At 39.5% G+C, this 24,316-nt stretch overlaps 1 protein-coding gene across 1 annotated transcript in view; it reads left to right on the top strand.

Annotated features, from left to right (window-relative positions):
* The first annotated feature begins 7,134 nt into the window (after nt 1-7,134).
* The window catches only part of LOC118118645 (cilia- and flagella-associated protein 46), a 56,148-nt gene continuing 38,966 nt past the window's right edge, over nt 7,135-24,316 (top strand). The window contains exons 1-17 of the mRNA XM_047342386.1: nt 7,135-7,266; nt 11,146-11,277; nt 11,568-11,632; nt 12,429-12,593; nt 13,758-13,881; nt 14,164-14,258; nt 15,122-15,274; nt 15,465-15,564; nt 15,986-16,084; nt 16,516-16,706; nt 17,140-17,365; nt 17,658-17,775; nt 19,414-19,543; nt 20,092-20,225; nt 20,526-20,692; nt 21,777-21,889; nt 23,532-23,744. Of these exons, the coding sequence (XP_047198342.1) occupies nt 7,135-7,266; nt 11,146-11,277; nt 11,568-11,632; nt 12,429-12,593; nt 13,758-13,881; nt 14,164-14,258; nt 15,122-15,274; nt 15,465-15,564; nt 15,986-16,084; nt 16,516-16,706; nt 17,140-17,365; nt 17,658-17,775; nt 19,414-19,543; nt 20,092-20,225; nt 20,526-20,692; nt 21,777-21,889; nt 23,532-23,744 (2,357 nt within the window). The remainder of the gene's footprint in view (nt 7,267-11,145; nt 11,278-11,567; nt 11,633-12,428; nt 12,594-13,757; nt 13,882-14,163; nt 14,259-15,121; nt 15,275-15,464; nt 15,565-15,985; nt 16,085-16,515; nt 16,707-17,139; nt 17,366-17,657; nt 17,776-19,413; nt 19,544-20,091; nt 20,226-20,525; nt 20,693-21,776; nt 21,890-23,531; nt 23,745-24,316) is intronic.

The following is a 24,316-nucleotide window of genomic DNA, read 5'->3' as shown; positions in this document are numbered from 1 at the left end:
ACTGAAGTGTGAATGAAACCAGTCAGGATGAGAACATTATAGTCTGCCACATTTTTGTTTGGACAGTCAGTTGATTTCACATTAATAAATTGTTAATTGCGTGCAAAAGGATTTGAAATGGACTCTTGGGATGGGCTCAAAATTTTGCCTGGAGCTTATTAACCAATCACTGACTGTTGTTGGTGTGTGTCTGTTTTTAAAGAGGGGGCTTCAGGTCTTCAGAAAGTAATTATACCCAGCTCCACGTGAGCTTTCTCAGCAAATACACAGTGAGTTTTGGATGCTTTCATTTAGATCACTGACGTCTGCTTAAAAGTCCTTCACCGATTGACTTGTGTCTCAAACGTGTCGTGTGGATTCGTTGCAGGCCAGTGTTGTGTTCTTGCTGAATATGTTTACTAGTATTAACCTGCAGCTGAAGATGATGGAGGCTCCTGTGCTACTGCTGGTTCTGACTGCCTGGTTAAACAGTCAGTGCAGAGGCCATGCTCTCTCCTCCTCCTGCTCCCTTCCTTGGTTACAGTGCTGCTCGCCTCTGGGCTCAGGTGTCCGGTGAAGGGTTTGGAAGCAGTGCTTTGAGTTCACCAGGTCCCATCAGGCAGCAGATCCGGTCCAGGTGGAGCTGTGTCCCGGCCGCAGACTTTTGGGCAAGAGTCTTCTGTCACTTCCTGAATCTAGGCTGAAAAGTAAAGGGGACAGAGCATTTGCCATCAGGGTCCCAAGGCTCTGGAATGAATTGCCTGAGGAAATATAGACTGTCTGAGACTCAGCTGAAAACATTCTTTTCTCAGAAGGCATATTCCTGAATTTACTTGGGAGCCAGGCTATTATTGGTCTTTCATCTCTTTTATCATTATTACTGTTTATTATTTTTGCTCTTTTGTACTCTTCTCTGTATTTCAACTATTTGTGTTCTTTTGTGCTGCACTTTATACTTTGTGTTGAAAAGTGCTCTATAAATAAAGCAATTATTATTATTATTTCTGAAGATGTCACAGAGGTGCATATACCACTATATGCACAGTACAATTTTATAGATTTTATATTTATATTTAAAATATCATATTGCATGTGGTTAGCAGCAAAGCCATAATGACTTATTTGGTGTTTATTCTGACCAATTTAAACCAGGGTACTAGAAGTTTGACTTCTCAGTTCAAAGTATTCTGAATCTTAATGAAAGGCTATTTCTCAGTTCTGTTTATTGTACATTTTCCTGTAAATATACAGATAAAGAAAGTGTATTTTTAATCATAAATTAAGTGTTTTGGCTTTTAACACAAAAGCAAAACATTTAGTACTTATATACACTACCGTTCAAAAGTTTGGGGTCACTTAGAAATGTCCTTATTTTTCAAAGAAAAGCACTGTTTTTTTCAATGAAGATAACATTAAATTAATCAGAAATACACTCTATACATTGTTAATGTGGTAAATGACTATTCTAGGTGGAAACGTCTGGTTTTTAATGAAATATCTACATAGGTGTATAGAGGCCCATTTCCAGCAACTATCACTCCCGTGTTCTAATGGTACATTGTGTTTGCTAATCGCCTTAGAAGACTAATGGATGATTAGAAAACCCTTGAAAACCCTTGTGCAATTATGTTAGCACAGCTGAAAACTGTTTTGCTGGTGAGAGAAGCTATAAAACTGGCCTTCCTTTGAGCTAGTTGAGTATCTGGAGCATCACATTTGTGGGTTCGATTATACTCTCAAAATGGCCAGAAAAAGAGAACTTTCATGTGAAACTCACCAGTCTATTCTTGTTCTTAGAAATGAAGGCTATTCCATGCGAGAAATTGCGAAGAAACTGAAAATTTCCTACAACGGTGTGTACTACTCCCTTCAGAGAACAGCACAAACGGGCTCTAACCAGAGTAGAAAGAGAAGTGGGAGGCCCTGGTGCACAAGAAGACAAGTATATTAGAGTCTCTAGTTTGAGAAATAGACGCCTCACAGGTCCTCAACTGGCAGCTTCTTTAAATGGTAACCGCAAAACGCCAGTGTCAACGTCTACAGTGAAGAGGCGACTCCGGGATGCTGGCCTTCTAGCCAGAGTGGCAAAGAAAAAGCCATATCTGAGACCGGCCATGATATGGGCAAAAGAACACAGACATTGGACAGAGGAAGATTGGAAAAAAGTGTTATGGACAGACGAATCAAAGTTTGAGGTGTTTGGATCACACAGAAGAACATTTGTGAGACGCAGAACAGGTGAAAAGATGCTGGAAGAGTGCCTGACGCCATCTGTCAAGCATGGTGGAGGTAATGTGATGGTCTGGGGCTGCTTTGGTGCTGGTAAAGTGGGAGATTTGTACAAGGTAAAAGGGATTTTAAATAAGGAAGGCTATCACTCCATTTTGCAACGCCATGCCATACCCTGTGGACAGCGCTTGATTGGAGCCAATTTCCTCCTACAACAGGACAATGACCCAAAGCACACCTCCAAATTATGCAAGAACTATTTAGGGAAGAAGCAGGCAGCTGGTATGCTGTCTGTAATGGAGTGGTCAGCGCAGTCACCAGATCTCAACCCCATTGAGCTGTTGTGGGAGCAGCTTGACCGTATGGTACGCAAGAAGTGCCCATCAAGCCAATCCAACTTGTGGGAGGTGCTTCAGGAAGCGTGGGGTGAAATTTCTACAGATTACCTCAACAAATTAACAGCTAGAATGCCAAAGGTCTGCAATGCTGTAATTGCTGCAAATGGAGCATTCTTTGACGAAAGCAAAGTTTGAAGAACAAAATTAATATTTCAAATAAAAATCATTATTTCTAACCTTGTCAATGTCTTGACTATATTTTCTATTCATTTTGCAACTCATTTGATAAATAAAACTGTGAGTTTTCATGGAAAACACGAAATTGAATGGGTGACCCCAAACTTTTGAACGGTAGTGTAGGTATCAATATAGTTAAGTATAATGGGAATTGCATTTATGGGGAGAGAAGAATTCGAGCTGATGCGATCACTGTTTGGCTGCTGCCATTCTTGAGTCTGTGGAATTCGCATGTGCAAAATGTTGAATTATTGATATCAATTTGAAAATTGATGAATAATTGATTTGATCCTGCCGATTTAACGTCTTAAGGATATGCTGGTATTGTAGGGATTATGTCCAAGAAAGTTATTCCGTCAGATGAAGCAAAGAAGTCAGCTCAACAAATTGACTTTGATGCATTATGGATGAGAGGTGAAATGTGCATGTGCCGAGCTTGTCGTAAACAAATACTTTTGTAGACTTTTTGATGGATAAATGCTTGTTTTCAAAAACCCACCACTCTATTTTGATCAATGAAAGTGAAATCAAGTCTATCATAACTTCAATGCATAAATAGGATATAGCTTTTCACTAAACTCTAGTTAGGCAGCTAGTATGGTACCAACTAGCTGCTGTAAATATAATTTGTATTGTTTGAGGATTAGCCTCATTGTAACTTTAAAGGCCTTGAATCAAGAAAATAAAAGCTAATAAATCAGTTCTGACTCATCTTGATCATTAGAAATCATGTTAACAATGATCCTCCCGGCATGAGTGTGACTTCAGGGCTTTTGTTAAATGCAATTTCACTACTGGTGGTGCAGCGTTTATCTTTGTTCCCCACCTTCATGTGCATCTGTGCTGGCGACAAGACTGTGTCATGTGGTTGTATCCTCATTAGACGTGGCCTGTGTCTGTGTACATGGGCCAAGATAACTCGCACACACACACACATCATAGGCCATCGCTTAATGGCAATTTCATTTCCTTTCTACTTTTTATAAGAGACCGTGACTTAAACATGCAGCATTTCAGCAAAGTAGTATTTGTGATGGTGTGTAAACAGAAGCTGAATGGAACTAAAATCAGCTACTGAGTCCAAACTGGAGCTTAACATCTATTCATTTCAGGGTACTTAAACTCATTGGTCATTTAAAATAAACTAGGAAAAAGTCTAGACTTGTTATTCATGTAATCCTATAGTTAAATCTTTCTTTGTCAATATGAGCCATTTTTGCAACTCCAGTGATAGTGAATTAAATGATATATTCTGTACACGGTGGTTGTATTGACTGTATTTACTGCTATTAGCTCATTTATCTCAACATTACTACTGTGAATGAGGTTTCACTTTGACATCACATAATGAAGCTTTAGTTTTATGTCTCTAGACATTAATTCAACTTAACTGAGATTACAGCAATGGATCAATTAGAATTATGTAGAGTATTATAACACATCAGTAAAGATTCTTGTAAGCTATAGAGCAGGACAGGTGCATTGTTGTACTGCACTGGCTGAACAAACACATTTAGCATCTTAAGAGCCTATTCATCATCATACAGCACCATCTGTGTCGGCCAGATTGCCTGGCTACTGGATCTGTGAAGCCAGCCACAGCCTCATTTGCTACGAATTGATTATATCACTGACAGAAAACAAACAACTTATTCATGGCGTTAGTTTAGGTAAGTCACTGTAGGTATGACACAAAGAGATTATTTTACACTCACCTCAGACATTAATTTGTATGAGTACCCCTGGACCAAATCACACCAGGCCCAGTGGAGATTTTTCTCTATATTACCTCTCTTATCTGTTAGTACTGCATGATATGACATCAATTCTAAACAACAAATAAAAGCACCAACTCAAACCATTAAGTAGGTCAAGTGACGGAGAGAGAAAAAATCTCTTGCAGGAAATAAATATATATATTTCACATTTTAAAGCCTTCCAAAGGGTGAATATTCTCTTTATGTGTATTTTTAGACAGATCCCACAATGAACTGCTTAACAAATGTGCTCGAGGGCCACTGAAGAGCTATCTATGCTGCTTTGAATTACTGGCAGGTATCCTGTCAATTAAACCTCAAACTAGGAACCACCGACTCCATTATGCGGAGAGAGCCTCTGCAGTTTGCTTTGCCTGACAACTTTGTCCCCTGTCACATCAGCAGGCGCATTTTGGTTTGGCCAAGTAAATTATATTTGCACACTGACTGACCCGACTCCTAATGATGCACTTTGAAGTTAAGAAGTGCCGGGACCACAAGCATGGAGAGGTGCATTTTGTATTTGTATGGGTGAGGGTGAGAGTAGAGAGAGAGAGAGAGAGAGAGAGAGAGAGAGAGAGAGAGAGAGAGAGAGAGAGAGAGAGAGAGAGAGATGGCCTGTGGCAATGCTGGTTGCAGCTTTCTTTCTGACACTGTAGAAGTGAGCTATGATCAACCATCAGTTTCTTGCACCAGTTTCTTTCATAATATGAAACAGAATTTGCTTTATTACTCTTCATGTGTGTTGTTTGTATATAAGTTTGAATGCTTTACTTTAATGGTGTTATTTTTCGAATACCTTCCATGTCGGCTATTTCGGAGGTCTATTAAAACAATCAACACAATCTTCAGATCCAAGTTCACAACTTTTAAAAATTAAAGCTCTGTAATTCCACACGCTATAAAACACTGGAATTTTCTATTAATATAAATAAATAGGATGACAGTATAAACCTTTTTGTCCCTCGCAACTACCGTAGTTCAAGCCCGGTCTCCGGTTGCCTAGTAACGCTTCCTACCTGTAAACGCGGATGGTGGAATAGTTAAGTACAACATTTCTGTCGGTACCTTCTTGGCTTATTACTTCATTCAACAAACTAATACACCAACACACAATCTAGCGAATAGCCGTATAGTTGTTCTGCTCGTTTGACGTTGTGTCGACTTGTTGTTTCACACACATGTGCAGTTTTAATGGAGGTAGCGCTAACATCAGCTAGCCTGCTTGCTAACGTGAGCGGACAGACACAGATACACGCGCAGAGGCGGACTTAACCCAGAGGCAAAGGACGGCCCCATAAAACACATCACAGACTTATGGTTAAGATTTTATTTTTACCCTTCATCACAATTATGTCATTGTCAAAATCCATAAGATAAAATGGCATCAGAACGCCTGTAATTCCTGAGTAACAAGTGTCTCAGTAACCCCCCCCCTCCCAACTCAGTCCCCACTAATATGGACTGTTCCATGAGCGCGTCCACGGAAGTGATTCGGGGTGTAAACACAGACTGACGAGCAGTGTTGAGCCAGTTCACACCTAAAAAGAACGAGTTCAGTTCATGCAGATGAAAATTAACTAGTTCACGTTCATTTGTTCCAGTTTTTATTGGGATGATTTAGGTGACAAATTTACGATAATGTGTTTAGTTATGAATTGATGGTGTCTGACCATGAATCTGTGTCGCTCCGCTCATTCTAACACTGAGTCCTGACTGAGCGTCACGTCTCGTGTTGTACTGAGCACAACATGTTGACGAGTCATTTTTCATGATGTTTAAATGCAGCCTCATAAACTCTGGAGCCAATCAAACAAACACTAAGTGACTTCATGAACTGATCAGGTCCTGATAACTAGCGAGGAGTTGCTTCACGTGAACGCTCCTCACATCTCACTGTGTGTGTCGCTCTGAGAGAGGGAGTGGGGGCGGGTGTGTAAGCACACACACACACGCGCACACACACACGCACACACTTTCACTCGCTTCTGGTATTTCACATGATGGCCCTAAACATGATGATTAAAATAAACGTGAGCGCGTTTTTAAGAGAAAGACATTGAAATATAAACATTCAAGGGAGAGAAAGAGAAAACAGGGTCAAAGGAGGAGAGGAAGAGAAAGAAAGGGACAAAGAGAAATAGTAATCGTTTTTAAAAGTATATTTTGTTATTATTTCTGTAACACCATCATTTACCTCTTATTGTCTTGTGTGTTATCTTCTCACTTTATTAAAAAAAGATACAAGACAGAGGCCCATCATCAACATCAATCTGATATCCTGCTGAAACCCAAGGTATTAAATGAGATATCTTCCATGTAAATGGACAATACGATACTTTCTTATTGTACAGAGATCATATTGTTTATGAAAATAATAATTTACTGTGAGTGCATTTGTTAAACTATTAATATGTTTTGTTGGGTTGGGAAGAAGTTACAAGTAGGACTTTCTTAGATAAATAAGGATTGAAAAGGTGGAGAACAACAGATGCGGAGCTGGATATTCAACAGTATCTCAACAAGGCAAAAGGAGCAGCAAGGTTCATTGTGCAGTGATTCAGGAGTAGATACAGATGTAGCATCTGTGTTTCATGTTTACAGACTCTGGAGCTCTGCAGTCAGCCTACCGTCTTATCAGGGATGTGACAGCATCTGGAACCAGCGGACGGACTCCACGCATCGGCCTGGAGTTGTACGTGGTTTCTGCAGAAGTTTCTTTACAGGTGAGACTTTCAGGCAGCGGTGTCTCACTGTGATGTTCCTCAGACTCAGCAGGGCCGAAAAATATATTTCAGAAATACAAGCGATCTTATATATTTTTTTGAATCAGGAAAATGAAAGTCACAGGGCTCTAGTAATGTAATACACATATGAGATTCTAACTATTGTTCCAACATATAAGTTCAAGATCGAACTCTAAATGGCAAGTTTGCTCTTGTTATTGCCAATGCTGAATTTATTTCGAACTCCAAACTGCATCTTAATCAGTTTATATTCCCGAAATCCAAATTAAGAGCCAGTTTTGGGCCTTTCTTTTTAAACTAGAGTGTATACTATTTATACTATGTATACACTTTTGAAGAATAAATTAAATACATTTTATTTTGCTAAAACAGACTTTTGGTAACTAATAAACTGTACAATCGACCTGGAAATCATGTCCCTGACACTTTTTACACTGATCTATGATCTTGGCTGGTATAGACTGGTCCAGGGGGGTCAGGTAGAGAGGTATATTGTGCCATAACCTTATCCTCCAGTTGGTCAAGACACACAAAGAACATGAAAGGTGATCGCAGCTTCCTTAATAACTTCTGTCCTTAAACACGTTGCTTTCATCAAATCAATCATATAATCAATGATAATCATCTGAATACCTATATTGTATAATTAATGAATGATAACGTCTTAACATATCAATGTTAAGTCCCTGTAAATAAAGGCAAAGTCCCCACTGTCTTAATGGCACAATGTCGGGAGTTTAGTTTTGTTTAGTTCAGCTTAGCTTAGATTTGTCAACATACAAATACAAACTATATAAATGAGATATAAAAGTATGTGGTAGAAACAGTAATGGCTAATACACACCCAAAAGATAATTAAAAAGCAAAACACAAAACCCACATTACAATACAATACAATACAAACTCGAAAGCTAAAACTCTCTGTGTAACTAATATGCTATGAATGTGCCTACAACCTTTCCCTCCAAGTGCTGTGAGGAGTGTTTTCATGTTGTGAGGATTTCACACCTGCTGAGAAGTCACACAAGACATGATGCTTCAAGCAGCCCACAAGAATAAAAGATGATTTGCATCTGACTGTGAAAATTGTGGAAACATGCTTGTCTCAGTAAATGCCTGCTGCTGAGATGACGTGCAGGCATCCTCTTCCTTGGAGGGTGCTCAATTATGATTGACATTACTGGCATGTAGAGACAATTTATCGGGTTTGTCAAAATAAAACTACTTTATTTACAGGTTTTTATTGACAATACAGGTACTGTTGTAGAAAATCATGGAAATGAAACCTCTGCAGAGTCCTTCTATGGGGAGAGCTTTATGACAGATGTCAATATGTCACTGTTTTCGTACAGTAACTTTACTATGCTAAGGCTTAACTACTTTCCCAGTAGGGAATAGTAATGAATATTCACTAATGAAGACTGAACTGTCCTAGGGCAAGGGAAACATATTTGAACTAAGGCTGCGAAGCAGCGCTGTGTGGGAAGAGCACTTGCGAACTTGGGAGCTGATGCAGCCGCGGGGGAGGGCGAACAGGGAACGGGCGAAACGGCTCCGTGTTGCGTGCGTTTTGTGCACCATAGGAAGGATAAACGCCTCACATCCTGTGTCCGTCACGCAGCACTGGACCACGCCCACTAATCACGCATTACGGTCCACACCATCAAGTATATACCACACAGTAAAAATTTCATGTAAATCGAATACAATTTGTCAAATGAGGCTTACTTACTGTTGCCAGTAGGTGGCGCTATCACTACATACAGACTAATAGATCTGTTCAGGTTGGGACTCTTTTTACATTTTCAAATACGGCGTTCTGGTGGGGTGAACGCTGCTGTTTACGCCGCTATGTTAAGCAACCAAACGATTCAAGGACATCATTCACGGCCTATATTATTATTCAGTGTCATTTTAAAACCCCATAATAATTAATTAAGTAAAAAATCACTTTGGTAATCTAACCTGTAACCTTGTTGTACACACTAGTTTTCAGTTACGCAGGTTTATCACACTGCTTTATGTTGCATATTGAGCTGTGCAATATGATTTTAGGACTTTATAATTTAGTATATTACATTATTACTTCTTTCATCATCAGTCACAGCAGTTATAATTATTTTATATATATGCTACATTTAAGAAGTTGTCAATACCCTCCTCTGGGGTAAATTTTGATTCTACTACCTACTTACCGTAGTTTACAGTAGGACAGATGTGTAACCTCTGGGTGATGTAGTGCTTTTTCTTAGAATTTCTAACTAAAGTGTTTTTACACCTATAACTCCAAAGGCATGCGTTGTGTTTTATGTAGTTCATTCATGGTCAATTTTTACATTTTTGTTAAATTTTTAATTCTGGTTTCTTTATTTCATTATTTTTTCCCTTCAATCACTCTGAACTAATGTATGGAATTTTTATGAATGCATTTCTAGATGGCATCGATTTCCTTATCAAGAAAAGATGTTTGACGAGGGCATGCACATGAGATGGTTTTTGTGTAATCCTGCTAACTAACAGACAAAGAAACGTGTTTAAAACATAACCTCCTCTGCGGAAGTAGTTATCTGTGAATGTGTATATTTTTTTGTACATAGGATGGAAGGCGATACATCATTGATTTAGTTTTTACAACCTGATGTGATATGTATTTTGAAATATGTTTTAATCACAATACCTTGCAGTTTATACCAAAACTGTGGTTATCACATTTATTATCTAACTTAATTTAATCTAATATTGACAGGGTTATTTGAATGGACACCAAGTAGCATCTGTCTTGTATCGTTTATTGGTGGGTGGCAACCAACGTCAAGGTGTGTCTTCTACAAGGCAAGATCAAAGGCATTGCCTTTTATTCATCAATCCATTATTTCAAAGGAAAACCGGGAACGAAGAAGAGGAAGAAGACAGTATATGGACATATAGTTGGATCATATACTTTATATTTGATACGTTTATTCAGGTAAGAATTGAGACAGCTTTATCAGGAAGGTATATGTCAGTATAAACAATTAGTCCAATATTGTTTTCTGTTATGATTATTGATGTGTTCTCTCAAGTTCAGGGTGATATCGGGCGGTCCCTCTTTGCTGGTGATGGAGCCTTGTGGAAAAGGGGAATGAATATTCATCATATTATGGGAGAAAATACAAGAGGCAATTCATGTGGTAGAAAATGGTTATAGGCCTGACATTTGCCTGAATAATCAAACGAAAAGCAAAAGGGCCTTCGCACTGTCAGTGCTCGGGCCCTAATAATGGAACACAGGGATTCTCCCTAATGTGCTTTTTTCTCTCTTCTTTGTATCATAAGGCAAGTTTCTTAGTGAAAATACAGATTGCCTTGAAGTCTCAGGCTTAAGTGAATACCGAATTGGCTCATCCTCAGCAGAGCAACATCGCATTCTTCAGTGCTCTTGATGAGCATGAATATTCCTGTTGCTTAAAGACGCCTCCACCATCCTAACACACAGATCCAAAGTTCAGAACTTTTATGTTTGACTTGTTTTATGAGCAGGAGAAAAACAATTATCACAACACAATGAAAATCTTGCAGTTTACTGTTAAAATTTCTGTTACAGGATTACTTCCCATGGCAGCACTGCAATTCCTTGAATGAAAACGACTGTGTGAATTTATCTGACTGCGAGCAGGAGACATTATATAACACAGCAATGACATACTCCGGGACAGCAGCCTGCATTTAATTCAGTTTTTCATGCATAATATAAACATGCATCTTCCATCCTTAAATAGTTTTAATGATGCATCAAACATAGAGATGCTGCTGACACGATACAAGGTTGAAATATTAATATGGTTTGGTCTCTGTGTGTCCCTTTCTCTGTGTTTTCAGCTGGGTTTTTTGGAGATAAGCGCAGCGTGTCTAAAGATGTACTTTGAAGAGAATCCGCCAGCTAATCAGCCTTTGTGTCGAGCTTACCTCTGCCAGGGCCAGCTGAAACCTCCGCCGGCCACTGGGAGCGTGGTGAGCCCAGTAAATTGGACACATCACCTCAAGGGGGTTGAGTGTCTTTGTGTGTCCGTGACAATGAGGTGTACACGTATACACAATTGTAGAGATACATTGTACTTATATGAACTAGAAATGATGCAGACATCCTTGCTTTGTAAACAAGCTCTAGTGGTTTCAGCCTTTAGGGCATGTTTGCCTTTGTATTTTCTCAGTTGTTGCACTTGGTGCAAAGTTTTTCTGATATTTATGTGTGTATGATGTGACACTGCTCCCTCCCCCCTCTGCATTTCTTTCTATTTTAGGAAGACTTTGAGGAGGCTCTGGTATCTTTTCTTAAAGCCATTGAAATTTCAAAGAATGAACCAAGGTATGTAACCTCTCAGAAGCATGCTTGTATGTAAGTATGCTTTGTTTTAACAGAGTCACGAAGGGTGACCAATGTATGCCCTGTGCAGCATCTCTGATATTGTTTGCTAATTGCACCAGAACAAAGTACAGAAAAGTGAAATGCTCATAACAGTGAGTGTTTTAGGTTGTGAAAGTTCAGTAGCTGCACAGAAACATTCTGGGGCATGTTGAAATAAGACACGATTCTTCATGCTTTGCTCTGAGCTTTTATTCAGAAGTGGTGATGATTTAGCGTAGATTCCTTTTAAATTTCTACAGCTAACAGGAAATATTCAGGAGCAGGTTAAAAGTGGCGATTAATATTGATGTAATAATAGAAATTGTGAGAGAGATACTGGCTTAGCCTTTATGAGCAAACAGCTCTGAATCTCTTTGCTAATGAACTCATAAGCTGTCAATAAAAGGGCTGAATGAGCAATCCAAATTACCACCAGAGGGAATACATATCTAATACATCCCAGACTAGCGCACAACACATTCTCTAGTGAATAAATTAGCAGCACTCAAACAGTCTGTTCACACAATTTTCTCTTAAACAGTGCCTTGAATTCATAAATATTACTTATTTTACATAGAAGGGCTAATACGGGGGCGCTCTCCTGTGGCTCATTGGATGATGGTTAATCCACACACATTTGCAATTCACAGGATGTCTCCATACAGCTCTGACACTGGAAATGGCTTGCATGTGCATCATCTAAATAATTCAGTTTTCTGTGTGTTTATTCCTACTTCATGTGGTTTGTGTCTTGCAGATTCCACTTCATGGTGTTCAATGCCTCGGTGCAGTATTTCCAGACAGTGTACCCTCTCCTGCAGCCAGGGCGGAGCCTCCACCTGGTTCCCTCACTCAGGCAGGTGGTCCAAGGTCTGGAGGAGGTGGCGGACGAAGACCACAGCTGGAGGGCTGAACTCATGATGTAAGTGACCCCCCAATGCTCTCTTATTTCACTCTCATGAATAGGTTCAGTCCTGATTCTGTCCAGCCTCATGCTGGATTCAGGCAGTTAATTTATAACCACAGCTGTATGGCTCTACAGTTAATGGGCTGCCTTTTTCCTCATTAAAAGGGGAGAGAATATTTTCCAATGTAAACTGTAATAATTTTCTGCCCTGAAAAAAGCCAACTGTTAGTCTAATTTTATTTTTCGTTGATTGTAGTGGCCAACCTAACCAACAATAACTTATTTGAAACATTCCAATCTGGTTTTCGGTCCCTCTACACTCCAGAAAAAAGCTCTTCTGAAAGTCTGCAATGACCTTCTGTTGACTAAAGATGCTGGTAAATCCTCCATCCCTGTTCTTTTGGATCTCAGCACTGCTTTCGAAACTGTAGGCCACCACATACTCATTGACAAACTGGAGAGGTTGGCAGGAATCGCCCACACATGCCCTTTCACTGGTTCAGGTCATACCTTTCCAACCAAAGTTTCTCAGTGACTATGACCAGCTCAATCTCATCCCCCTCAAATGTGCTGTATGGTGTCGCGCAGGGTTCAATCCTAGGTCCCATTCTATTTTCAATCTATGTGCTCCCACTTGGCAACATCATCCGCAAACATAATCTCCACTTTCACTGCAACGCTGATGAAACACAGCTCTACATTCCAGTATTATTTTTTTACTCTGATTGTTCATGAATTTCATATTGTTTGTTGTAAAGCACTTTGTTACTTGTAAAGAAAAGTGCTATACAAATAAAGTAATTATTATCAGCATTGTTTAGAGAATATAATGTACCAGTCATGTACAATATCATGTCAATTATACAGCCAGCCATTCAGTGTCTACAAAAACACTTGAATTGGATTGTGTTGGATGTATTGAGGTGTACATACAGTTATAAAAGAGGGAGCTGGATTTCTCACAAATAATCATCTGATGCGTCAGGTTACCAGTGGAGACTGTAATCCAACTCACGGCACCATATTTCCACATGCGGTGGATATTTTTGTGCTCTTTCACAATCAACTGTCACAAGTCTTTGGATTTGTTTGTGTTTCACCACTCATTCAAGAGGCTTCTTCAGTTTTGACTGACTTGTGGGAGGTTTCTTTTTTCTTTTTCTCTCTGTTTCTATTCAGGCACCTGATCAAATGTCTGGTCGACTCAGGGGAAATGGAGGAGGCTGCAGATCTGGCCCAAACTACAGGAGAATGGATCAAGTCTCAAGCCCCACATCTTTATCCAAGACTCTTTATCATAATGGTAAACAGCATTTATTGTCAACAAAATGTATGTGCCAGTGAGTAACAAGACAAACTGTTTTGTATTCTCCTTTGTGACATAAACTTTTTATGAAGTTAATGAACTTTTGGTGTGAACCCAGAAAAGAGCATTTAGTCTTTCAATGTATCTGAATACATCAAGATCAGACTTAACTCATGGTCAGTTAATTAACTTTCCTCTGAGACACAATATACCTTTTAGTTAAATATTTTAGGGTGATAAATTCAGTGTGTCATCTACTTCTACTATTCGTTTCTAAAGGTTCAACACAAACTGACAGAGGGTGATGTCATCAGTGAGATGAGCAGGAAGGATATCAACTTACTTGTCATTTACAAATTACAAGAATTTAAAAAGTAAGTACAGTTAATTCATTTTTGCTCTGCAGGATTATACTTAAGAAATCACTATTGTATGCTGTCATGATGAAAGGTGGTTCTATCCGTAGCGAAGATAAACAGATTTTACTGTAGCTGTTCAAGAAAAGGAGCTCTTGATCTGATTTAATGGTTTTTCTTACAATTGAGGAGGCAAGACTGTGTTTAAAAGCATGTGCTGCATTGATTGATTGTATGTTTACTTTCTTTACTTCTTCCAGTTAATAAAAGATGCAAGTTGACTCATAACCTGAATCTCTAATGACTTTTTTAATTGTCAAATCAAGGACAGGATCTTTTTTTTTATCATTCTGTACTTGTGACCTGCAAAGTGTATATATATATATATATATATATAGTGTTGTCTTTAGCTTTAGGACTTAACAGAGTGAAATTGATGCGTTTTCTGATCGTAAAGCTTTAATACCTTCAGCTAACTGGGGAGCTTTGAAACATTAAGCCTGGGTCAATAGTCCAGTCATCTACTGGCTCTCAGCCCCTGTGGCATCCCATGGTGCACAGGTTTTATTAGCTACCTGTGTACATGAATAGAATTGCACCATGGCTACTTATAATACAAAATGCAAACCCAGCCCCCATATGTCTCCAGGCATGTACACAGCATGTCAGAGCTCTTTATGGCTTATCAGCTCAGCTATAAACGTTGACAGCGTGACTCAGCAGGACTCGGCCATCGTCAGCATCACATAGGTTATTTTTGCCTGAGATTTATGCAATGTTAGGTTTCAGCTTATTAGTGGGTATATGAAAATACAGAATCATGCATGCTCTCGTATGTGTGTTTATTGATGTAAACAGACAGGTTTTGCTGTTGTTTGTAGCAGATTGAAAGAAATAACTAAGGACGAGCTGATGAAGGATTCTGTCGAGCTTCAGGAGATTTTCCATCTCCTGGTGGATCGTACGAAAGCATCCTCTGCGCCCGAGAACCTCAGTGCTCTCCAGAGTGCAATCCCCATCCAACCAGCTGACAGGTCTGTGACCCAAAGTGTCCTGATCAAATTCCCTACCGAACAAGCTTACCCTTGTTGCTCCCTGTTCTGTTCCTAAACCTCCCAAAACCATAAACCCACATATGGATATCACAAGGGCAGTACCCGACTCAGAGTACTGAACTGAAGTGTTGTGAAATTGTATAAATTATGTTTTATCTGGGATTTGCAGAGTTGCCTTCCTCCTGGAGTTGGCTCTGCTGGCCTTGCAAGTGAAGCATCAGAAAGTAGCTGCCGACTGTTTAAAAGAGCTGAAGTTGGCGAGAGAGGCTGTGAGTGTCCGATATTCTCTTAAAACCTCAGGCAGTAGCGTTGCTCACTGCTATAACTGTACATACTATAAACACTTGCAAATTTATGCATGGACTTTGACATCCTTCTGAAGTAAGCACCTGACAATAGATTGGATTAATTAGCTGAGCTCATGCTTTAGACCTTAAGCGGTTGCTGCCTTTTTTAGATTTTCCTCTGCAAAGATAGAATTTATTTCACAGAAAGGTGTTTGTAGCTTTTTTTTGAATTTTGCCCCATTTTCTCTTTGGGAAATTTGGTGAAATGATAATATAATTGGCAAATTTGCATGTGAAAGATGTTTTGGCATAAATTCAGAATTATCCGTTTGTAGTGTGATTTTCTTTTCCATGTACTGCCCTGATGCTGATGTCTGAAATCACATGTGTTTGTCTCTTTTAGAGTCCTGGCCAACGCGTAATAATGGAATGTGTCAACAGTGAAATCAACCGCCTGAAGAAAGAGGCGAAGATAAATGACTATTCCAAAGCCAACGTGGAGGTGCTTGATCATACATGAATTATCAGCCATGTGTTTCCGCCCCACGTTATAATGCAGGCAGTGAACCCAATGGCTTGAGGCTTGATTAATTGTCCAACAATATTTCTGTAATTCAAAAATACCCATTCACTTGGATAGGTGTCCCTGCTCATAGAAACTGTTGACCCATCAAGATGCACTTCATCAATAAGTTTCTGAATTTTATTTGTCGTAATATCACCTGAATAGATTCTTGTTTTTGTTTATGTCTTTGAGTTTTTTAGTAGGGAAGTTTGATCAGGTATATCTAAGATTTTGGTATGAAAACAGTCACATTTACAACCTATCCAGTCCAATTCCAGTTGACTTGCCCAGTACATAGAAGTTCCCAGTACATAGAAGTGTTGTGTTATCAGTGGTGTAGGTTCTTATCTGTAGTTCTTATTCTGCAGGCCTGGCTGAAGGAGATAGGCAGGCTGGATCAGTGGCTGCAGAGTGCAGTGAGAGAGGGCGACCCTCAGGCTGTGCAGGTGGCGTGCGCGACCCTGTGGAGATTCTGCCTGCCCCTCCTGCAGCACAATCTCAGGAAACACATCAAGACACCCCTGCTCAGAGTGGCTCGAGTACTGGAAGACACGCAGAGGTTTCCTTCTTCAAATTATTCTCACTTTACAAAAAGAATCTCCGCTCAAATTATGTGTTAATGTGATAGTGTTTGAGAAAGAGAAGACATACAGCTCCTGTTAAAGGATTTATTTGCCAATGACGTTTAGAACACAAGGCTCTTATTCAGACTTCTGATAATGAATCAGAGTTGCCATCTTAAATACCAACAATCCTGTTATGTATCAGCAATACAGATAATGTACATATCAGAAAAACTATCAGAAAAAACATGAATCATGATAAATGCTCTTCTGGTGACATACGGCAAGAAACGTTTGTTATAATTAAAGAGAGTTTTCATTCAGTTATTTTTCAAAACAACATAAGTAGATGAAATTAGAATCTCACAACTTCCTACTTTCATGATATATTAGTCTCTGCTGAAGTGAGTCTTTGTGTTACTTCCGCAGTTCGTTGCTGGAGATGCGCTGCCAGGTCCACTCCGAGCTTGCTGTGATAGAAGAGGAGGAGGGATGCCTTGAGGCCTCTTTGACTCACCTTCAGAAAGCCATACTGCTGGATAACGGGACCCAAAGTCAGCGCCTGTCGTGGGCTTTGCACCTCTTGCAGCTCAGAAGGACACTCTATCAAACACCCCCCCGGACCGAGGATAAAGCCGCTAAGCTTCTGCAGCAGGTTAACAGTTCTGCTTCAAACAGTTTGATATTATCAAGTTTTAACAAGCTGCATTTGAAATCACAGGTACAATCAAAGGAGAAGAGGAATCTACTGTTGCATGATTTGTGGATGTTGAAAGCAACTATAGCTTTAATGAGACATATATAAGAGTAATTATTATGCCTCATAAAATGACTTCAGCTTGTGTTCTCCTGTGCTTGGGGCTGTAGTAGTGGGTATGGCTGAGGACTGTAAGTTAACTGGGTGACAAATTGATTTTGACATCCTGTCCTTTCGCTTTCTTTCTCAGGCCAGGGAGATGCGACCCCAAGATAAGACAAACATTCATCCCGTTCTGGTTGCTGTTGGTCTCCTTTTGGGCCCTGATGATTTCCAGATTGTGCTGGACGGAGACAACATCTCAAAAAGTAGAGCTTTCTCCTCTTTACTTAAAATGTTTCACAAAGACACAATGACATTCCGTTAACTCATGCCTTATTTGCATGCGCTTCTCTTCGAGGGACAGTTTGAGACACACATCTGTACTTACTGAGCTCTTTGTCCCTTTTATCTGCAAAAAACATTTCGTTAAACATCTGTCAGGTGACAGTTTACAGTTCTGGAAGAATATACCCCAGATACCTGATCTGAGATAAATTCGGCCTGCAATAAAGTCCATGTTTCTCCTTTATGCATGAGTACTTGCAATGAAAAAAACCTCTAACAAAAGAACTGACGTCCTCAACTCAAATGTCTTCAAAGTGAATAACTGACCCCAAAGGCACAGAAATAGTAAAAATTTGTGAGCTCTTGCACAGAAGGCTTTTGCACAGCAGCAGTAAAAAACGACACATTGGGCTGCAGATCAGGATATATTATAAATGAATGAATAATCAAATTTTATCGTAGGTGTTCTTTGGCTTACAGGTGACCTTCATTCACATAATGTACCTGGAAGGCAGCCGTCTGCACTGACTGAGTAATGAGCTGACTGAGTAATGAGCTGCTGTCTCAGGAAAGCAGATTACATACAGATTATGAGTGAAAACTGAATGAATGTTACAGAGCTAATTTGGTGGACACCGTCCCATATGCAAATTTGGTCCTTGGCCTCAAAGTCTGGACGTAAAGTCTCTCCGTGTTGGCATTAAACTTTGTTGCAAGTTTGTGCGTGTGTTCCTGTGTGGCTCACAGCAAAGCTCCAATCGACTGTGTGCAGCAGATCATGGAGCATGAGGGCCCGAGCTTGGGAAAAACGTACGATCTCAGAATCATTCCCGGCTCCTCGGTCCACAGCATCAAATTAACATTCAGCAGTCCTAATGAGCCAGGGTAGAACTGGCCTCTGACAGCTAGTCAAAGGGTTTCTACTGCAGGCGGGGGTTAAAAGCTTAGGTCCCACAGTGACACCTCTTGTTTTTCTCTATACACCTGAAGGATCCCCTAGCTGTTGACACTTAATCGTTGTGGTCTTAGCTTCAAAGTAAGCCGTGAGACTAAAATAATTAATTAATTGGAGCATGTAATACTGCCCCAATTTAGTTTTGTTTCAATCATGCATGAGTGTGAATGTGTGTGTCTCGGGGTTATAACTAAGGCACTGGTGCCTCTTGTTTAAACCACTCCAGATTAAGTCACTTGACTGTAATAATAAAACACAAGCTTCTATATCCCTGTTGCTGTAGATGGCTCTGAAAAATAATATGAAAAATGTTTATGTTTTTTATTCAGTCTTAAATGTCTATTCAACTTGAACTGTAGTCATTACTCCTGTTTGAAAGAGGTGGGAATGTTCCATTGCATCTCTTCAGTTGTATTTCCTTATGCCTTCATGAAATGTCATCATAAGGGCGGATTACGTAACTTCCCCAAGATTCATTCTCACTGTGCATAAGAGTGTGCATTTCTTACATCCATGCTTTATAAATTATAAACAATGATTTCGGAATGAGAAGTTGTGCAACAGAACGACTAGACTTTTTGTTATGCATGAGAGGCCATAAACCTGAATTGAAAAGTTTCTCCAGCAGTATTAATGAAATGTGACCACTTCATCTATTCTCTAGTTCCTGTCAGCCGTCTTGCATCAGGATCAGTGGCTCAGCTCTCTGCTAAGGCTCAGCATCACTCTACATGTTTACAGAAGGTGGATGGACACCTGGCCAGACAAGCTGGTGACACTGACCACACAGAGAGGTGTGTGTGTGTGTGTTTAAATGTATTAATTGTTGCTATCTATGTATGTGTATGAATACAAGTTGTTTTGTCTTCTCTGTAATCATTCTTAGCTGTCAGGCTTCCCAGAAACCCAGTTGGAAAATTGCCTGTATAACCAGCCTTTTATGCCTTGTTGAATTCATTACTCGTAAACTGAACATTAGGTATTAATGAATGTTTGATCTATCGCTCCTCTCTGCAGTTAATGTTGTTTTGTGACCATTGGAGTCTGCAACCTTCTCTTACATCGTACTCAGGGTCCGTAATTTAGTTCCCCCTGCCTGCTTGTATCATTACAGTTAAAAAGTGTGCACATCAGAAATTGCAGGCTCATTGGTCGGGAGAGAACAGAGTCATCACATCTTTACTATTCGCCAGAGTAAAACCTTATTATTCATGGTGCCACAAACAAACTATCTGAGATCATATGCAGCATGCTGCTGTGCCCTTGCTGCGACCTCGTGTTTTAAAAAGCAATCATCTCTAATTTCTTCTCTGTTGTGCTTTTTTTTTCTTGGCTGTTCAAGGATGAAGCTGTGGGCAACCCTGGCTAAGACAGCCAGGAAACAGGAAGTTTGGGATGTCTGCCGAGCTGCTTGTCGATTCTGTTTGCTTTATGATGACGGGAGATGGAAGATTTCCAAGGCTGACAAGATGGATGGTAATGTACCAGAAATATTCCTACGAGTGAAGGAGAGTTTTATATTAGAATGATTGAAAGAGAAATTACAGTTTTTTAATACATAATAGCTCTGTGATCTAGTTCGTTTAACTGCTTTTTGATTATTGGTAGGATTATTATTATTAATACTAATAATTATTTTTTAAAATACCATAGCTCGTTGTTCAAAGTTATATGACATCTGATTTACATGAGGTACAATTTGGTTGTTAGCATATTTCATGAAAAGATACATAGGTGGTCGGAAATTAGTATTGGTTGTACCAGTGATAAATTCAGGGGGTGGAGAATTTCTTCCACCATCAGACTTTTATCACTTCTCTCCAGACTGCAGAAGCTCGGGGGAGGAGAGCTGTGCAGAACCTCTCCACAGTTGCAGAGAAAGCCAAAACTCTGTGAGGGACCACCTGCGGCTTTTAGCTGAAATCCGCTTCATCAGTGCTGAGGTGTGTGTTTACTAGAGAAGAGTAACTGATGTACATGTATCTGCAGGGCACAGCAGCCTGTTGCTAAATGTGGCCGTGCCTAACTATTACTCCTCTGTGTTTGGCCAATGGGAATCTTAATGTGAAGCTGCTCTGTTAGGATGAACCATTTGCATTGACAATAACTGAATAGAGTAGAACTCTGACACACAACAGAGCAAAAACTAAACAACAGTGTTATCAATAAGATGTAATTACACTGGTGCACTGTTTCCTGTGAAAGCAATTTAATCCAGTGCAGGATTAGCAGACCATACAACAGACAATAAAACTATGATGTATTCAGTTCAAATGTATTTATCAGGATAAACCCCAAGTATACACTGTATATATGCATGTATAAATACATACAGACATAGTGTGACACCTTCATTAATAACAAGAGATCATGCACCTACCCAGCCACTGTGCACTCATTGATGTTCTTCATAATTTGAAGCCTTTTTGAAAAACAATTTTTCTATATGTTTCACTGGAATCAGCGCATCTAAATAATTTAACTGTTATAAGTGTAGTCTAAGGCGGTTCAGGAGGTGGAGCTGGTTGTCCATACATTTCCAGATTGAGCTGTTTTCCACCCAACATGTTTTAAGGTGAACATGCACATGTTCTGCTTTACCAGCTGTTTATTTCTTGCTTGGAGGTGTTTTTTCTAGTGAGATGCTCATGATAACAACAATCTGTCTGAACCATGTGTGATCATAGGAATATTAATTTGGATTTTTTTATCTTGAGTTTTTCTTTTGAAATATGAGATTAGAAACAAACACTGCTTACAGTAGACATTCATTGGAAGGGTTTTAACAAGCCTGTGAGATATGCATATGTCCCAGTCTGAAAAGAAGAAAGGTTCCTCTTGTCGTACCCGAGTTGTCTGCCAAAGTTATAAAATGCTCACCAGTTGTTTCTTTTTGCTTTGATCTGCTACAGCGGAGCTGCAGCTCCGCAGAAGCTGTCGTTCTCATAGTGGGAGGTCTTCTCTTCTCCTTATAGAGTTGTCAAAACAGAAAGGCACCTTTAATTATGAATGATTGTGTGTTACCAGGCCACCGTCCAAAAGCTGTTAACTGAGGGCATGCAGCTCAACAGCCCAGCTGTTCCCCCACAGGAAAGAGGGGTTTATGTGTCTGAAGAGGATCCAGACTGGGTTATTTACAGGTGAAAACACAACATGCACACAGACAAACACATCCATGTTTTAACATCATAAAACTATAATGATATGTCTGTTTTTGTAAATATTTTGTTGATGTGGTGTATGTTGCTGCATTCTTTGAATATCGTGGATTTAATGCATTTTTTTGTATGTATTTTATTTCAAAAGTGGAAATCAAATGCTTTCACTTTGTGCTCGACCATTTTTAACAGTTTGATATATTTATTTTTTTGTTTCGTTTAAAATGATGAATGCAGAAATCTGGACTAACTTTCAGTGAACATATTTCCTCCACTTTGAAACATTTTGTATTATTTAGTTTTGTTTTCCTGTGTTATCATTAGATAAAAACAGTTCAGACAGAACCATAATCTAATTGTTGGCTAGTGCCTCTACTTACATTGTCAGCTGTGGGTGTTTGTTTGTGGCTGTTAAATATAATTTTATAAAAGGACTATATTTTGTGCTAATGAGGCAGTAAATAGTCTAAGACAGGGTTTTTCTCCTAGCCTTAACTATAACTTACTTTAGAACTGTGGGTTAAGCCAGAGTATGGAGACAGAGTTTGTCTGTGTCATTTTAAATGTCTGAATCCACAATTCGGGACACTCTCCAACCTAAGGGGCACATCACATCTTACATCATAGCACTCTCCCATTGTTTAACATCACTAATATCACATGCACTTAAGCTGTGCCACATTATATGTGTACTGTATATACGTAATTACCATTAATTAAATTAGGTAAATGATCTAATGCAAAACTGAGAGAAATTTGATCATCTACAAAATAAATGTCCAAGGAAATAAATCTCATGTTCAATTATGCTTTTAAAATGAGTACATGTGCATAACTAGATAGAAACGATCATAGGCAGTGATGGTAATGACACAATCTCTTTGTTGACCTTTGTGTCTTCATCCCTTAAAATCAGAACTACACAGAGCAGATCTGAAACCATCCAATTATCTGGTACAAAACAAGGCTTCAAACATCATCAATGATGTGATTATCTTTCGAGATAAAGACCAAGATGTTGTCAATGGAACTCCAGACACGACATGTATTGTACTGTTTCTTCTCCATATCATGAGTCATGGTGGTTCTGCACACATTTGTTATAGGATTCAAATGTGGACATTTTTTTTCTGCACCAAAAAAACTACTTCATGCATTTAAACAATGCTTTACCTGTGTGACTCGTTTCCCTGGATTGCAGTCAGAACTGACATATCCCATTCAGCAGTGGAGCACACACTAGTGTGCTTTACCTGAAATTGACTGCACCTCCAGCACATTGCATTGTGGGAGCTGCAAGCTTTACATTTGCTCTCAGGAGCTCAAAGAAAATTGCTTCTGAATGCCTCATTGGTTATAACCTGCCTGACACTGTAAAGGTGGGGTTACAGTTTCCCATTTGCATCATGCAGAGGAATCTGTCAGAGAAGTTGCCACTTTAGCAATTGCAATTATTCATGTGAAAAATCTAATGTAGTATAAGCGTAAACAAGAAACCTAACTTAAGTTCACGACAGACAACACCAGGTGGCCACTATACTCCCTCATCTTCATCTCTTCAAACAAACACAGCTTTCTCTCCCCCCCTCACTCTCTATTGTACTTCTCTCCCTCTCTCACCCAGAGACTGGATCCAGGCTCTGTCCACCTACGCCACCTTTAACTTCTTACGGGCAGCAGAGCTTGGATCGGCGATCGGGGAACCGTGGGTGGTTGCTAATGCGGCCATTTACCTGTGGAACTACAACAGCCAATTGCTGGCATCAGGAGAGTACCAGTACCTGCTTCCCTCCTTCCAGAATCTGGTGGAGATGCTCCAAAAGATGGAGTGCCCTGGGTAGGCTGGGTCTCTAAATGACTGTCATTTAGGCTAAATAATATGGGTGCGTGGCTGCTCCTCTGACAACGAATGAAATACTCATTTTGTGCAGTTGCTGTTATCACATGCATTTTGATAAATAAATTAAAAAGACTCATTCACAAAATGTCACCATTTGTATAAACATGAAACATAGCTGTTTTCAGACTGATGACTAAAGATTTTTTAAATTACTCAGTGGGATTTGAGAGCGTTTCATCCGCCCAGCAGTCATTTTCTCACCCCACAGTGAAGTACTGTGTATATTACGCCATTCAGTTCAGGTGGAAATTATTACCCTTTCAGCAATAGCAGCAATATGTGCACTAGTCTTTTGGAAATCATTTTACGGTCAGAGTTGATTTCTGAAAAATGCTCATAAATGTATTCTCTCTTCTACAGTGGCTAATTCACAGAATGTGAGGCAATTTGAGCACTGTGGATGAATGAAAACAGACCAAACTGTCCTTGAGCATTGCAACAGTTGTATGAGTTTTAACATTCATTGTTCATTGTCGTGTAACAATGTGGCAAAGGAAACATAGAGATAT

This window comes from Hippoglossus stenolepis, chromosome 12, assembly GCF_022539355.2.
Source record: "Hippoglossus stenolepis isolate QCI-W04-F060 chromosome 12, HSTE1.2, whole genome shotgun sequence".
Taxonomy (NCBI): domain Eukaryota; kingdom Metazoa; phylum Chordata; class Actinopteri; order Pleuronectiformes; family Pleuronectidae; genus Hippoglossus; species Hippoglossus stenolepis.
The sequence above is the reverse complement of the archived record's forward strand: the minus strand, read 5'-3'. Positions and strand labels throughout refer to the sequence as shown.